The 14,661-nt window shown below is 41.4% G+C and overlaps 1 protein-coding gene across 3 annotated transcripts in view; it reads left to right on the top strand.

Annotated features, from left to right (window-relative positions):
- Positions 1 to 735: 735 nt before the first annotated feature.
- The window catches only part of otud5a (OTU deubiquitinase 5a), a 44,618-nt gene continuing 30,692 nt past the window's right edge, over positions 736 to 14,661 (top strand). Inside the window, exons 1-2 of one of the 3 annotated variants that reach the window (XM_017468596.3) lie at positions 736 to 1,576; positions 9,266 to 9,356. In XM_017468596.3, coding sequence (XP_017324085.1) covers positions 1,016 to 1,576; positions 9,266 to 9,356 — 652 coding nt within the window. In that variant the 5' untranslated portion in view covers positions 736 to 1,015. Of the gene's footprint in view, positions 1,577 to 9,262; positions 9,357 to 11,570; positions 11,782 to 14,661 lie in introns of those variants that run through there. The other 2 variants (XM_017468595.3, XM_053680417.1) reach the window with 2 other exon arrangements.

The following is a 14,661-nucleotide window of genomic DNA, read 5'->3' as shown; positions in this document are numbered from 1 at the left end:
TAGAAACTGTAGAAACAATAATATATTAATAAATCATCATTAGTATAACAATAATAATAATAATAATAATAATAATAATAACAACAATAATAATAAAAGAATAGAAACTGTAGAAACAATAAATATATTAATAAATCATAATTAGTATAACATTAATTATAATAATAATAACAATAATAAAAGAATAGAAACTGTAGAAACAACAATAATATATTAATAAATCATAATTAGTATACCATTAATAATAATAATAATAATAATAATAATAATAATGATAATAATATAAGTATGAAGAATAACTATATTATAATAAAATGGTTAAAATCTATACTATCTAGTGCGTTAGTATGAGAATAAGATCATAGCTAGCGGTAGTATGTGATTAAGGACGTGGCCAGTTTCGTGTCCTGTATACTACTTAGTACGGTAGTATGTGATTAAGCACGTAGCCGCGTACTACTGAGTGCGGTAGTATGTGATTAAGACGTAGCTAGTTTCTGGTCCTGCATACTACTTAGTGCGGTAGTATGTGATTAAGGACGTAGCCGAGTTCTGCACTTGCATACTACTTAGTGCGGTAGTATACGTTTTTGAATGAAGACTAATGAAACCGCGACCAGTGGCACTGTTCTAATTTGACAGCGCATACTCTTTAGTACGCAAGTATTAAATTGTGGACGTTACCTAGGACACTGAGGAATAGAAAAAAGAACGGTTGCAGAAAGGAAGTGACGTGTGCATGCCGTCACCCGTGTGTTGATGTTTTGTGGAAAGTGGAGAACGGACGGCGGACGGGAAGCAGTGGCTTTGTTTTTGTTTCCAACAGCGGCGCCTTTTAACGTTAAAAGGCCACTCGGCTTTTCATTAAAACGTTCAAGGACGCGCACGCGGACAAAGAAGACGCTCACGTTGACTTTCGATCGAACGCAAAACGTTTAAACGGAGGACTCGTCCCCCTCCTCCTCCCCTTCCCTCCGACCCCAATCTGCTTTAAATAGACAGCTAGCTAGCCAACATGACGATTCTGCCCAAGAAGAAGCCGAGCTCGTCCGTTGGTGTTTCCGATCACACCGACGATGCCGACCGACGGAGCGGATCCGATCCGCACCCACACCCGCATTCCCACGCCGTGCGGACGGGCGCCAGGCCCAGAGCTTCTCCGCCGCCGTGGTCGTATCAGACCGCTCCGCCTTCGTCCAGGGAGGACAGGCGGAACGAGTCGAGCTCCCGGCCGCAGCAGGCCTCGCCTCCTCCGGTAGGTTCTGGTTCCCCGGCCGGGCCGGGAGACGGAAGTGGGATCTCCGGGGTTCGCGGAGAGCTCACGGGCGGTGTAGGATGCGGCGGTGCTGGCGGAATAGGAATTGGGAGTTGCTGCTCTGGTCCGGGGCTCAGCAAGAGGCGGCGTCAGGCATCTTGCACCGGCGGAGTAACGGGCGGAGGTACCGGACCCGGTGCGTCTGGAGGCGGTGGGGTCGGTCCGAGCTCGGATCCCGAGGAAGGCGCCGGATATAACAGCGAGGATGAGTACGAGAATGCTTCCAGACTGCAGTCGGAGGATCCAGCGACGGTTGAACAGGTATACACATGTAGCTAACGAGCTAGTTAGCTAGCTAAGTAATTAGCTAGGAACGTCAACAACCACTTAAATACAGCTTTGGGACATTTAAAGGCATTGTTTACATAGCTTTAATAAGGTGTAAGCATTTAATGTCGACATTTAAAATAAAATGTAATAATTTAATCATATAAAAAAATAAACAATGAGAGAAATAGCGTAGCACTGCTGAGCTGGAATTTGAATGAGCTAGCATTGTGTTTATAGCTAGCAAAAACATTGCTCTCTTGACAGCACACGTTATTTCTACATAACAGAGTTGTTTTAAGGTTCAATAAAGTTTATAATGTTTATTATTTATATATATATATATATATATATATATATATATATATATATATATATATATTAGTTTTCAAGTTACTTGAGTAGATGATAAGTAATGTAATAGTTAGATAATGTAAATAATACCAGTTTAACTGTCATAAATTACACACACGGGTCAAATTTACATAATGAAAGTAACCCATAATCACTATCCAGATATTAGTTGAATCATTTAAATGTGTTCAATATAACTCTTGTTATTTATAAGTCATACTTCTTTTTATCCCTGAACAGAACACGTTTGGTCCGAGTCTACGTTATTTCCAAACTGAATTGTTTTGTGTTATTGAGGTTTCTGTTAAACCCATTCAGCTATTAAAGCTCAATAATAAATATCGCTTTCATTAGTAGTGGGTTGTGATTTCCACCACTGTAACTAAATAAAAAAACAACAACAAATAAATAAAAACAAAAATGCAACCCCTTCTGCCTCTGCTTTGTATACAGTTACTCACTGTAGCCTGAAAACGGAGTAAAGGACTACTGGATATTATGTTGGATACTGGATGTTTCTTTGTCAGCCCAGCTGTTACCTTCACAGATACCAATTAACTAGGCCGCACGGTGGCTTAGTGGTTAGCACGTTCGCCTCATACCTCCAGGGTCGGGGGTTCGATTCCCACCGTGGCCCTGTGTGTGTGGAGTTTGCATGTTCTGCCCGTGCTCCGGGGGTTTCCTCCGGGTACTCCGGTTTCCTCCCCCAGTCCAAAGACATGCATGGTAGGCTGATTGGCATGTCCAAAGTGTCCGTAGTGTATGAATGGGTGTGTGAATGTGCCCTGCGATGAATTGGCACCCTGTCCAGGGTGTACCCCGCCTTGTGCCCGATGCTTCCTGGGATAGTGTCCAGGTTCCCCCGTGACCCTGAAAAGGATTAAGCGGTACAGAAGATGGATTGACGGATGGACCAATTAACTAGGCTAAAAAATAAATAGAATATGAATTTTATTCACAAATGAAAATTATAGTGAAAATGTGTTATGTAGCAGGATTCATAATCTAAATGGAAATGCCGTAAAATACTTTTTTTTTGCTGTAAAACTGTTTAAATAGTTCAAACTTAACAAGTCTTAAACTAGCCTGCAAAACATCAGAACGGTATATGAACGCAATCAGTACGTTTACATGGACAACAATAACCCGATTTAAGACTGATTAAGAAACTATCATGTAAACGAGATTATTGATGACCTTAACCAGACTAAAGTCATATTCGAAGTAAACACAAATGGAATTAAGACGTGTGGAGTACTCCTGTTTTAGTCACATTATCGACGTGTGTTACAGACATGCACACACCTTCATCATACTATTAACGTCGTGTGGGAGTTTTCACCGCATTTTGCGACAGGACACGTACACACACGGCAGCGCTCAACCGTTTGATGCCAAACGGTTGCATCCTAGAGAGCACGGCTGCGTCCTAAACTACGTACTTACCTACTGTATAGTAGACGAAATACACGTATTTTGCTACTATATAGTAGGTAAGCACGCGGTTTGGGACGCAGCCCACGGCTTCAAGCAGTCGTCTATTTGCACGTACAGCACGACAAATAATTAACTGCACTTGAAGCGTTCGTAAAATTAAAAATAAAACACCCAAAGCTGTATACGGTAACATAACGAAGACGAACTGTATGTTGATGCGTGAAATTCTGGAGGGATGTCGGACGGCGTGGTGCGGCGACGTAATGACGTGTGACCTTAATCCATCTATGTTCTATAACACGTAACACTGGAAAAGGAGTATTCTAAAAGCGACTCATGTAAACACCTTAATCAGAACATTGTCTTATTCAGAATCAGGTCAATAATTAGATTACTGCTGTCCATGTAAACGTAGTCAGAGTATACGAACCTCTTCCATATGATGGAGGAAGCTCCTTTTTGAGGGTTATTTCTTCTTCCTCGTCTAGGGTTAGAACTTCCGCCATGCTTGTTCTCGTTCTACGTGTGAGATGCCCGCGTTGCGGCGCGTAAACATGCCATCGACTGCATCGTCGATATCACAGGAAGACGCATTCTTATCGTGGGGAGGAAGTGTGTGTGTGTGTGTGTGTGTGAGATATATCATGGACGATATGATTGATTGATTTGCATGTTCCGTGCTGTGCTTCATGCTTGCTTCCATCTCTACTACTCCGTCTCTAGCTTTATTTTTCTTCGCACTGTCTCTAGACACACTTAATGAGATGCTGGACGAGATGAGACCACATTTCTTAGTCTTTCTTCCATTATTTATTTATTTTTTGTGTGCTCGAGACTTAACTGCAGGTAGGAGCTGAAGTTTATTGGGGAACTGAAGAAACGTCACACCGCAGGATTGGACTGAGGAATCATTCGAGAACATTTATAAAAAAAAAAAAAAATTGTCTCTTCATCGTGTCCTACCTCATTTCCAAAGAACGTAGAAAATCGCGGTTCAAATGGTGCTTCGTGGCTGAAATAATGGTTCACGTTACGATGTATTGTGTGTGGCGCTGATACGAGTGGATCGGGTGCAGCAGCAGGGCGTTAACGTACTGGCCGCTTTATTAGACACGGTAGGCACGTCGGTCCACCTTATAGGTGTACAGCATCTTTTGCCGATTCATTTTAGTTCATTCCTTAGTTAACATTTTTGACTGCTGTTGGAGGAATCTTTTTCATTTGTTTGTTTGTTTGTTTGTTTATTTATTTCTTTTGCCCAGTGTCTGACGTTGGGGTGTTCACGAGCCTCGATTCCACTGATGTATATTATGTTTTAAACGGTTGTGGTGTTGACTCCTAACACCGGTCTTGTGTGACTTGGTAATTGAAGCTTGCAGTTTAAACTCGGTCACCAGGTCGCAAAATCAAAGGAATTTCCTTTAATCGATTGTTACCAACGTTAATAAAGGCTCATCGAGTAATCACTGACGAATCATTGCGTATTTTCTCCTCGTTATCGAGACCTGGTTTGACTAACGTCTCATGTTTAATGCATTTGGACTTCTCGCCTTTTGATGAGTTTTTTGGACCTCTTTAGCAACTTTAATTCCAATGAAGAACCTGGTGATGGATCACTGAAAAACGTTGGTGACGGTCTTCAGCTTGATACAGCTTTCCAGCTCACATCACAGCCGCTGATAAACGAGTCGAGATAGCGGGTCCTCTCGTCTCACCATCAGTGTGTCGCACTCACGACCAGTCGCTGGCCAGCACTGTCTCCCAACGACCAATCGCTGATCACGTCCATCGTTTGTCCCGCCCTCACATCTCTTTGTTTACTTGCAAGTAATAAATGCGAGTAACTATTTGTCTTTCCTTTTTCACGACTGCTCTCGGTCACTGCTTCTTTTTGTCTGTGTTTGTCTGAGGTTTTTTTTTACGCACAAACCTGGTGTCATGACCAAAGACGACTTTCTATAAAATTAGCAATTTAATGAAATAAATGATTTTAAGAAATGTATTGTAATCTATTTTTGTGTATTCTGATAAAACGATTTCTGTTTTATGTTCTAAGTAAAAGAAAAACCATCTTTCATCGTGTACACTAATCTGTAATCTGATATGCCAGTGGTTATGATGAATAATTAATGTGTAAATTAGTAGAACATCATTAGAGATCATCCAGCGACTTCTAGCAACTTTTTGACTGTGCTTTAGCTACTTTTCTCAGAACAGAACATTATTTTGACTCCCTATCTGTGTGGAGCTCCACATGTTCTTGCCGGGTCTCTATGGAGCTCCACATGTTCTTGCCGGGTCTCTGTGGAGCTCCACATGTTCTTGCCGGGTCTCTATGGAGCTCCACATGTTCTTGCTCTGCCTGTGTGGAGCTCCACATGTTCTTGCCGGGTCTCTATGGAGCTCCACATGTTCTTGCCGGGTCTCTATGGAGCTCCACATGTTCTTGCCGGGTCTCTATGGAGCTCCACATGTTCTTGCTCTGCCTGTGTGGAGCTCCACATGTTCTTGCCGGGTCTCTGTGGAGCTCCACATGTTCTTGCCGGGTCTCTATGGAGCTCCACATGTTTCTTGCCGGGTCTCTATGGGGCTCCACGTGTTTTTTGCCGGGTCTCTATGGAGCTCCACATGTTCTTGCTCTGCCTGTGTGGAGCTCCACATGTTCTTGCCGGGTCTCTATGGAGCTCCACATGTTTCTTGCCGGGTCTCTATGGGGCTCCACGTGTTTTTTGCCGGGTCTCTATGGAGCTCCACATGTTCTTGCTCTGCCTGTGTGGAGCTCCACATGTTCTTGCCGGGTCTCTATGGAGCTCCACATGTTCTTGCCGGGTCTCTATGGAGCTCCACATGTTCTTGCTCTGCCTGTGTGGAGCTCCACATGTTCTTGCCGGGTCTCTATGGAGCTCCACATGTTCTTGCTCTGCCTGTGCAAACATGCCACTGGGTGGATTAGCTTCTCTAAATTGCCGAAAACCCATATCTTTCGTCCAGATGGTCATCAGGTAAAGCCAGGGGATTGTGTCTGTCCCTAAAAATGATTTTCCTTCGAAGCGCACTTCTTATTATTTGCGCTCCGAGCTGCACTGGATTCCCCAGAAGCAGTGAAGCCATCGCCACAAACACTAAATTAACTTGCACACGTCAGGTTTATATCACATCGCTCGCAGCTGATTGGTCCAATTTGGCTCGGGGTTTTCTTACCCAGAATAAAACCTGCGCCGGTTCAGCTTAGCCGCGCAGCGCAAGTTACCATGGCGATGAAACCCGCTAAAAACCAATCCGCCTTGTTGAGACCGAAAAACCAGAGTTTGCTCAAACTAAACTCAAACTTGTGTAGCCACTGCAACCGGTTTGGTGAAACAGGCCTCTGCTTGTGGTGCGCTGTAACAAGAACCAAAATACACACCCAGGAGCGTGACACGGAGCCAAACTCCCCACGACACCCCGACTCAGATCGGGCATCAGAACAAATAATAGACGAGGAACCGAAACCGAGGCATTTCTGTCAACTGGACTCCTGAAACTCCTGGAGTTGAATAGAGGGTTTTTTAATAGTTACTTTGTATAGTTTGTATTCATATTGTTCCCAGTTTACTGGTTCTCATTTGTGATCAGTTTTGTTCAGTGTTACTTCCAAATAAAAATAAAAACAAGAACCAGTGTTCAGTTCACAGGGAGATCAGAAAGCAGTCATGAATGCATGCGTTATCAATTTTAGAGAACTTGTAATGTCGCATGTTATAGTTGTGCTCATAAATTTACATATGACTTGCAGAATCTGCTAAATGTTAATAATTTAGTTATATATATATATATATATATATATATATATATATATATATATATATATATATATATATAAATAAAATAAAAATTTATTAAGATTACTACTGCCCTTCATCTGCCACATAAGATATTTACATGTTTACACAGATCATCCTGTTCAAAAGTTTACACCCCCCTTGCTCTTAATGTATCGTGTTGCCTTCTCGAGCATCAGTGAACGTCTGCACCTTTTGTAACAGTCGTGTACGAGTCCCTCGGTTGTCCTCAGTGTGAAAAGACGGATCTCAACGTCATATAGTCGCTGCTGGAAAGGGGTTAAATATGCGGAAGATGGTGGAAAAGTAAAGAATGTGCAGGACCACTAGGATTTTTCTGAAGAACAGCGGGAAGTTTAACTGCTCAGGACAAGAAACGCACGGTATTAAGAATCGAGGGTGTGTAAACTTTTGAACTGTTTCGTTTGTGTTAATTCAGTTATTATTGTGTCCAGTGGACTATATGTAAACATCCGTTATGTGAAATAGTTTATTCAGGGCAGGACTAAATACACAACTGAATGGAATTTTTAGGGGCTGTTTTAAAAAATATATTTTTTATTAAAAACAAAAAACCCTTTTTTAATTATTAGCATTCTGCAAAATGTACGTACACTTATGACCAACTGTTTTTTAAATATATTCATTTATTGGTTTATTTATTATTTATTTATTATTATATGAAATGATCTGTATTGTAATATAGATTTGGTACATTTAATTCCTCTTTGTGGGTTTATGTTACTAACCCTGACATGGCTTTTTCCAGGGTGTCGGATATTGGATTTATTTGTATTTAACACTTTATTGCACGCTTATTTCATCTTTTTTACTCAGCCCTCATCAAAATGTTACCAGTGTAAACTGGGGGAAGGGGGCGGGGCTTATCGAGTGTGTCAGGTAATTCCAGAGACTTCACCACACCTGAACAAATGTCCATTGTCTCTTGTGCTATTTTTTCTTCTAAAAAAAAAAGACTGTCTGTTTCTGTGTATCGTACCTTTTAACATCCTGACTTCCTCCGCAGCATGTAAAGGCGCATCTTATACTGTCATGTAAATAGTGATTTTGTGGTGTTTTTCGTCTTCTCACCTGTACCCCCACATCTGTTCCCCCCCCCCCCCTCACCTGTTTCCCTTCCCTCACCTGTTTCCCCTCCTCACCTGTTTCCCCTCCTCACCTGTTTCCCCTCGTCACCTGTCCCCCCCCCTCACCTGTTTCCCTTCTCTCACCTGTTTCCCCTAGTCACCTGCCCCCCCCCCCCGTCACCCCCCCCCCCTCATCACCTGTTTCCCCCTCCCTCACCTGTTTCCCCCTCCCTCACCTGTTTCCCCCTCCCTCACCTGTTTCCCCCTGCAGTTCTTTCATCCCACAGTGTAACTTCCTCTAGGTTAGCTGATGCTATTTTGGATCATTGTTAAACCCTCTGTAGTGCACCAGGGGGCGCTAAACACTCAGTTTTCTTTCTGCTGTGTGAGTGCAGTTTCAGGCCCTCTGTGTGTTGAGAGTTAATGTATATTTATTAGTAAGTGTCTTCTCTGTGGACGAGTTTGAGAAATGGACAGTCATGTCAGTCAATCATTGTTCTGATTTTTTATTTTTTTTGTAGAGATGTAAATTTTTTCCCTCTATACACTCTGGGTAAAGCAAAAAACAGAAAGTGCATCACACTTAGTATTTTTTTTTTTATTTAGCAGGGAATGAAACGTTAACATGTCCGGCCCAGAGCGCATATTATTTTATATGAGGTTCTCTACTGAAATGTAATGCGTCTTTTTTTTTTTTTCTTCTTCACGTTCTCTCACTCTGTCTCTCTCTCTCTTTCGCCCTCTCTCTTTGTCTGTCTCTCTCTTTCTCTCCTTGTCTCTCCCTCTCTCTCTGTCTCTCTATCTGTCTGTTTCTTCTGTCTCTCTCTCTTTCTCACTTTGTCCCTATCTGTCTCCCTCTGTCTCTTTCCCTTTGTGTCTCTCACTCCCGCTGTCTTTCTCTCTGTGTTTGTTTCTCTCTCCCTTATGTCTTCCTTTCTCTCTCTCTCTCTCTCTCTCTCTCTCTCTCTCTCTCTGTGTAGCAGGAGCACTGGTTTGAGAAAGCACTTGGGGAAAAGAAAGGATTTGTGATTAAAAAAATGAAGGAAGACGGTGCGTGCCTCTTCAGAGCAGTCGGTATGTAACTTTCCTATAATCTGTTTATCTAGTGTGTGTGTGTGTGTGTGAGTGAACACTTCACTTCACTTCACTGCCTCCATGACTCTTCGCTTCCTCTTCACGCCCGTCTCCGTTTAATAAATCCACTAAAAGATCCCCCGTGCAAGGCCTCGTCGTAAGCATCAGAAAACACGTAGAAAAAACGTGTTTTTTCTCACTCGTAGAAAAAAACTACGAGCCAGCTTTATCTTTCTCACGTGCACATCCCAACACGTTCCTTTCTGTTATTGTGCAGGAGCATTATTTCTGCTGATTTTATTCAGTTCCTCGGACAGAGGCTGCGTTACCGCTTGCGCACACCCGATGGCGCCAGTAAGCTTCATGTGTTTCAGCATGAATCCTGCTGTAATCCTGTGAGAAACACAGCTACTGTTTATCTAAAGTATGTTCTTCATCATCAGCCCAGGGGGAAAAAAAAAACAAACAACCCACACAGGTGATTGAAATGAAATCTGTCGAAAATAACACGCTGTCCTCTGTTGATCTCAAGCGAATGACTTGGAAGGTTCAGCAGTTCAGCGTGATGTAATGAAAGATTAGAGTTTTTCCCCCTGACAGTGCTGACATCAGTTCTGAACAGCCCTTTTTCTTTTTTTATCTTTTCAGATATGAGTGATTATGATCCATTTAAACATGAAGGGGTTTTTTTTTTTTTGTGAAACTCACTACTACACACTTTCTGTTTTACCCATAATCTCTTCCCCAGCTGTCCATCTGTGTCATGGAAAATGACTCGTTTGAATCATTTTTAATGCGCTTTCTGTATTTCACTCATTCCTCGTCTGCCTTCAACCCCATCTCGCTACAGAAAGTTGGTTATTTTTCTATTCCAGCATGACCTGAAGTGTTGAATTTGTTTCGTATACATTTTGTGGGAATTTGCCTTTGATTACCACGTTTTGTTACGACACATTGTAATTTTTATCCATTTATAGTTAGGTTTAACACTGTGGAACCGCCATGACACAAGTTAGATCCCGAACAGGTGTTCCCTCGCCAAGCTCCATGCTCTTTCACTCACTTTCTTGAACTTAATAAGACAAAAATAAATAAATATGAACTGCAGATTGTCATGTCACAGCGAAACCCAGAATAACTTGCTGACTGTTATAAAGCACTGACATTGGAGACATTAAAGATCCACTGCCATATTTAACCGTGGGCATGAGGTACTTTTCCATATGGCTACCTCTCTGTGTGCGCCAAAACCACCTCTGGTGTTTATTGCCAAAAAGCTCTATTTTGGTTTCATCTGACCATCGAACCCGATCCCATTTGAAGTTCCAGTAGTGTCTGTTTTTGGATGAGAGTAGAGGCTTTTTTCTTGAAACCCTTCCAAACAACTTGTGGTGATGTAGGTGACTTCGGATTGTAGTTTTGGAGACACAACTAACTTCTGCAGTTCTCCAGCTGTGATCCTTGGAGATTTTTTGGCCACTCGAACCGTCCTCTTCACAGTGCGTCGAGACGATATAGACACACGTCCAATTCCAGGTCGATTCATAACATTTCCAGTTGACTGGAACTTCTTAATTATTGCCCTGAAGGTGGAAATGGGCATTTATTATGCTTGTGCTATTTTCTTATAGCTCAACAACCTTTTGCTGCACATCACCGCTATATTCCTTGGTCTTACCCATTGTTATGAATGACTAAGGGAATGTGGCCTATGTGTTACCTCATATTTATACCTTATATAAGTCATGGTTGAACAATTTCCTGTTCCTAGTCACCCAGGTGTACTAAAAAAAATGTAAAATATCAATAGGAGTATACTTCAAATATATTTTTCTCATATGAATTAAAAGGGGTGCCAATAATTGTTGCAAACCTATATTTAACAGAGATTTTTTTAGGGGGATGAACCTGTGGTGTTCCATGAAATCAGAGTAGTGTTTTGTTTTTTTTTTTGTTTTTTTTTAAACAAAAGATCAAAAGGTTAAACAATAAGACAGTTTTTCACAGCCTTTTTTGCTCATGTTTACCCAGGGTGCCAATATTAGTGGAGCGCACTGTCTAAATAAAACGTTCTGAAATTCTTTCGTAGATGAATTTGTAAAGCAGAGGATGCTAACTTTTGCACTCGGCTTTATACGTCGGTGTAGAATCTTCTCGTCTGTTCTGTCGCACTAGTTTTCATTGACCTCGGCTCCTAACTGCTTCTGTTAGCTAATGCCATTGACCTACATGTCAGTGCTCTGCTCGCTGCTCAACTCCCAGCTGAAATTCCCAGCAGGGCCGGCAGTGTCACATTCCCGCACGGCAGGTATCCGGCCCACCGGCCTCGGTCCGAGCACTCGCTTTTCTTCTTCCTTCTGTCGTTACCTAGTCCCCTTCGAGGCAGCAGAGCATAAAACGGACATTTTTACACTCCTCACTGCTGGTAAGAGTGTCTGCAAGAGGGTCTCACTTACTGGTATTACTCACCACAGGCTCTGCGGTTGTGTGTGTGTGTGGTGGGTTTTTCTTACACTTGAAAGCCTGTGTATTCTGATAACTGTGCTTTAAATACATATCTCTAATCATCAGAAAGCCCCAGTAAAGTTACAGCCGGAGTAAATATAAGCACACAAACTTTTATGACAGTTGAGATGAATAAGCACTATAAACAAACTGGAGGTGAAATTAAACATAATCAAATTACGTATTTGCTTTTTATATATATATATATATATATATATATATATATATATATATATATATATATATATATATATATATATATATATATATATATATATAATATATGTTCTTTTCAACACAGGAGCCTGTTTTAGACATCTTAGCTATAAAACCATAACAACAAGTCCTAGCTAGTATCAGCTATCTATCTAGCCTAATTTTCTCTCCAGATTAGGTTTATTGCGGTCGTAAATGCGGAGTAAATAAATACCGGTGGGGGGGGCACGTTAGCACGTTTGCCTCACACCTCCGGGGTTGGGGGTGCGAATCTCACCTCCACCCTGTGTGCATGGAATTTGACTTGTAGGCATTCACAACCTTTTTTTTTTTTTTTTTTTCCCCTTCCTGAAGGCCTTACAGAACTCTTTAGATCTTGGCATGATGGCACCACACACCTCAATAGCAAAGGGAACCCCAGACACTAGATATGAGAGCGGTATAAATAAGACCGGTTCCACATGCACTCCCTAAGCAGGTCCTAATCACTGGAACCCAAACTTGAACACCTCATTCTAATTGTATGGGTTTGAAGGTGTGGAATGATGGGGTGTACTTACTTTTTCCATGTTTTTTTTTTTTTGATCATTTAATTTGTGAACATGACTACAAAATGTGAGTTTTATGTTTTATTTGATGGACTGTGTCGACTTTATTAACAGGCACGGTTTCAAAGAGGATCGAATGTTTGCTTGTCCAAATGCGTCAAAAAAGCCAAGCATTTCCCTGGGGGTGTACTTATTTTTTCACACGACTGTATAGTGTTTTATAGTGCTTATTGTATAGCGATTTTGTAGTTTCTCGTCAGAAACGTTCATTTAAGATGTTGGGCTTTGTTGTGGCGTGATCCAGCAGCCGAGTGCCAAAGCGTGCGTACCTTTAGGACCACATAAAGAACGACAACTAACGTACTTTTATCTCAAGACGTTCGGTGTGTCTGGACTAACTGACGTTCCTCCCGTATTAGTAACAACTTTTATTAACAGTAAAAACTGCTATGATAACTAATCAAAACTAGGATTATCAGTTCGAAATAATTCGAAGATGATTATCCTCCAACACACCATGTGCCTTTAGAACTGCCAGTAACATCTTTTCTTATCGTCTGGATCTTCTCCGTCGTAATGTTTTATACAGTCTAAACATTACACGCTGCCGGTCAGAAGTTTGTGGACACGCGACGGAAATGTTTCTCCTGATCTCGAAAAGCTTTTGATCTGAAGGTGTGTGATTTTTAAATGTATGAAATCGGTGTTTCAGACTAAAATATAATCGTCCCGACGTATTCGATTCTTTCCTTAGAAAACGAACATTTTATTTATATATAAAAAAAAAAAAATCAATGAATTTTAAACGGACGACTCGGAGCGAAACATTCCAGAAAAGCAGCCGATAAGAGTCCGGCGTCGGCGGGAACTCCTTTAATACTGTTTAAAAAGCATCTCAGGGAAATTCCTCAAGAAATCGGGTGGGAAAAAACGCCAAGAATATATTTCTTGGCGTCTACTTTTGAAGATGATAAAATATGAAATTATTTTTGATTTATTTTGGATTTTTTTTTATCACAATATAATTCCCATCGTTCCATTTGTGTTATATTTTTCTCATATGAATTAAAAGGGGTGCCAATAATTGTTGCAAACCTATATTTAATAGAGATTTTTTTAGGGGGATGAACCTGTGGTGTTCCATGAAATCAGAGTAGTTTTTTATTTTTTATTTTTTTTTTTAACAAAAGATTTGTGTTACTCCAGAGTTCTGATGACTTTATTATTATTATTATTATTATTATTATTATTATTAATTATTAGAAAATGTAGAAAAAATACAAATAAAGAATGAGTGTATCTAAACTTTTTGACCGTGTGTGTGTGTGTGTGTGTGTGTGTGTGTGTGTGTGTGTGTGTGTGATAAGTAAATAAATAAATAAATATATGGGGAATTGAAAGCTTTTTCACTCGACTGCATATAAAACTGGAATTCGTGCGTCCACGCAGAATCCTTCTAAGAACCGGATGGTTTTCTCCATCCCGAGTTCATTACGTAATGCCGTGACTGGCCGCGGCAGCGGCGGCTGCACATTGTGTACACAGGTATTTGCATGTCGCTTTAAGAGCGAGGTGACATTTGGGTCACTTGCGTCAGGATGCCACGACCTCACCTGCCGTACTGGGCAACTCTAATAAATAAAGGGCTTTAATTGTGATTATGAAGACTTTTTCCACAGTCACAGCCGGTATAATGTGTTTGCTTAAAGAAGATTGGAAAGAGTGACGCCGACCCGCTTTCCCTTTTAATGCCTTCAGAAGGGACGGGTCATTCCTTCTCGGACCTGGTGTTTCTCAGCAGGACGCAGGATAGCAGTCGTCCGGTTCTGCAGACCCTTCCTTTTTCATCTCGCACGCGTGCACACTTCGCACCTACACCTGCTGTGTGTGAGAGTGAGAAAGCCTGTACGTGGTTTCAGTTTTGTTGTTACGCCGAAAGCCCGATTGCGGTTTCCAGGCTGGTTTATTCGGCTCGACTGCAGGCTCAGGTGCGAAAACGAGCACCTTCGCTTGGTCTTTTTTAAGAAACTGCAAGC

The sequence above is a fragment of the Ictalurus punctatus genome, chromosome 5, assembly GCF_001660625.3.
Source record: "Ictalurus punctatus breed USDA103 chromosome 5, Coco_2.0, whole genome shotgun sequence".
NCBI classification, from domain to species: Eukaryota; Metazoa; Chordata; class Actinopteri; order Siluriformes; family Ictaluridae; genus Ictalurus; species Ictalurus punctatus.
Note: the sequence above shows the minus strand (reverse complement) of the source record. Positions and strands in the feature narration are given on the sequence as shown.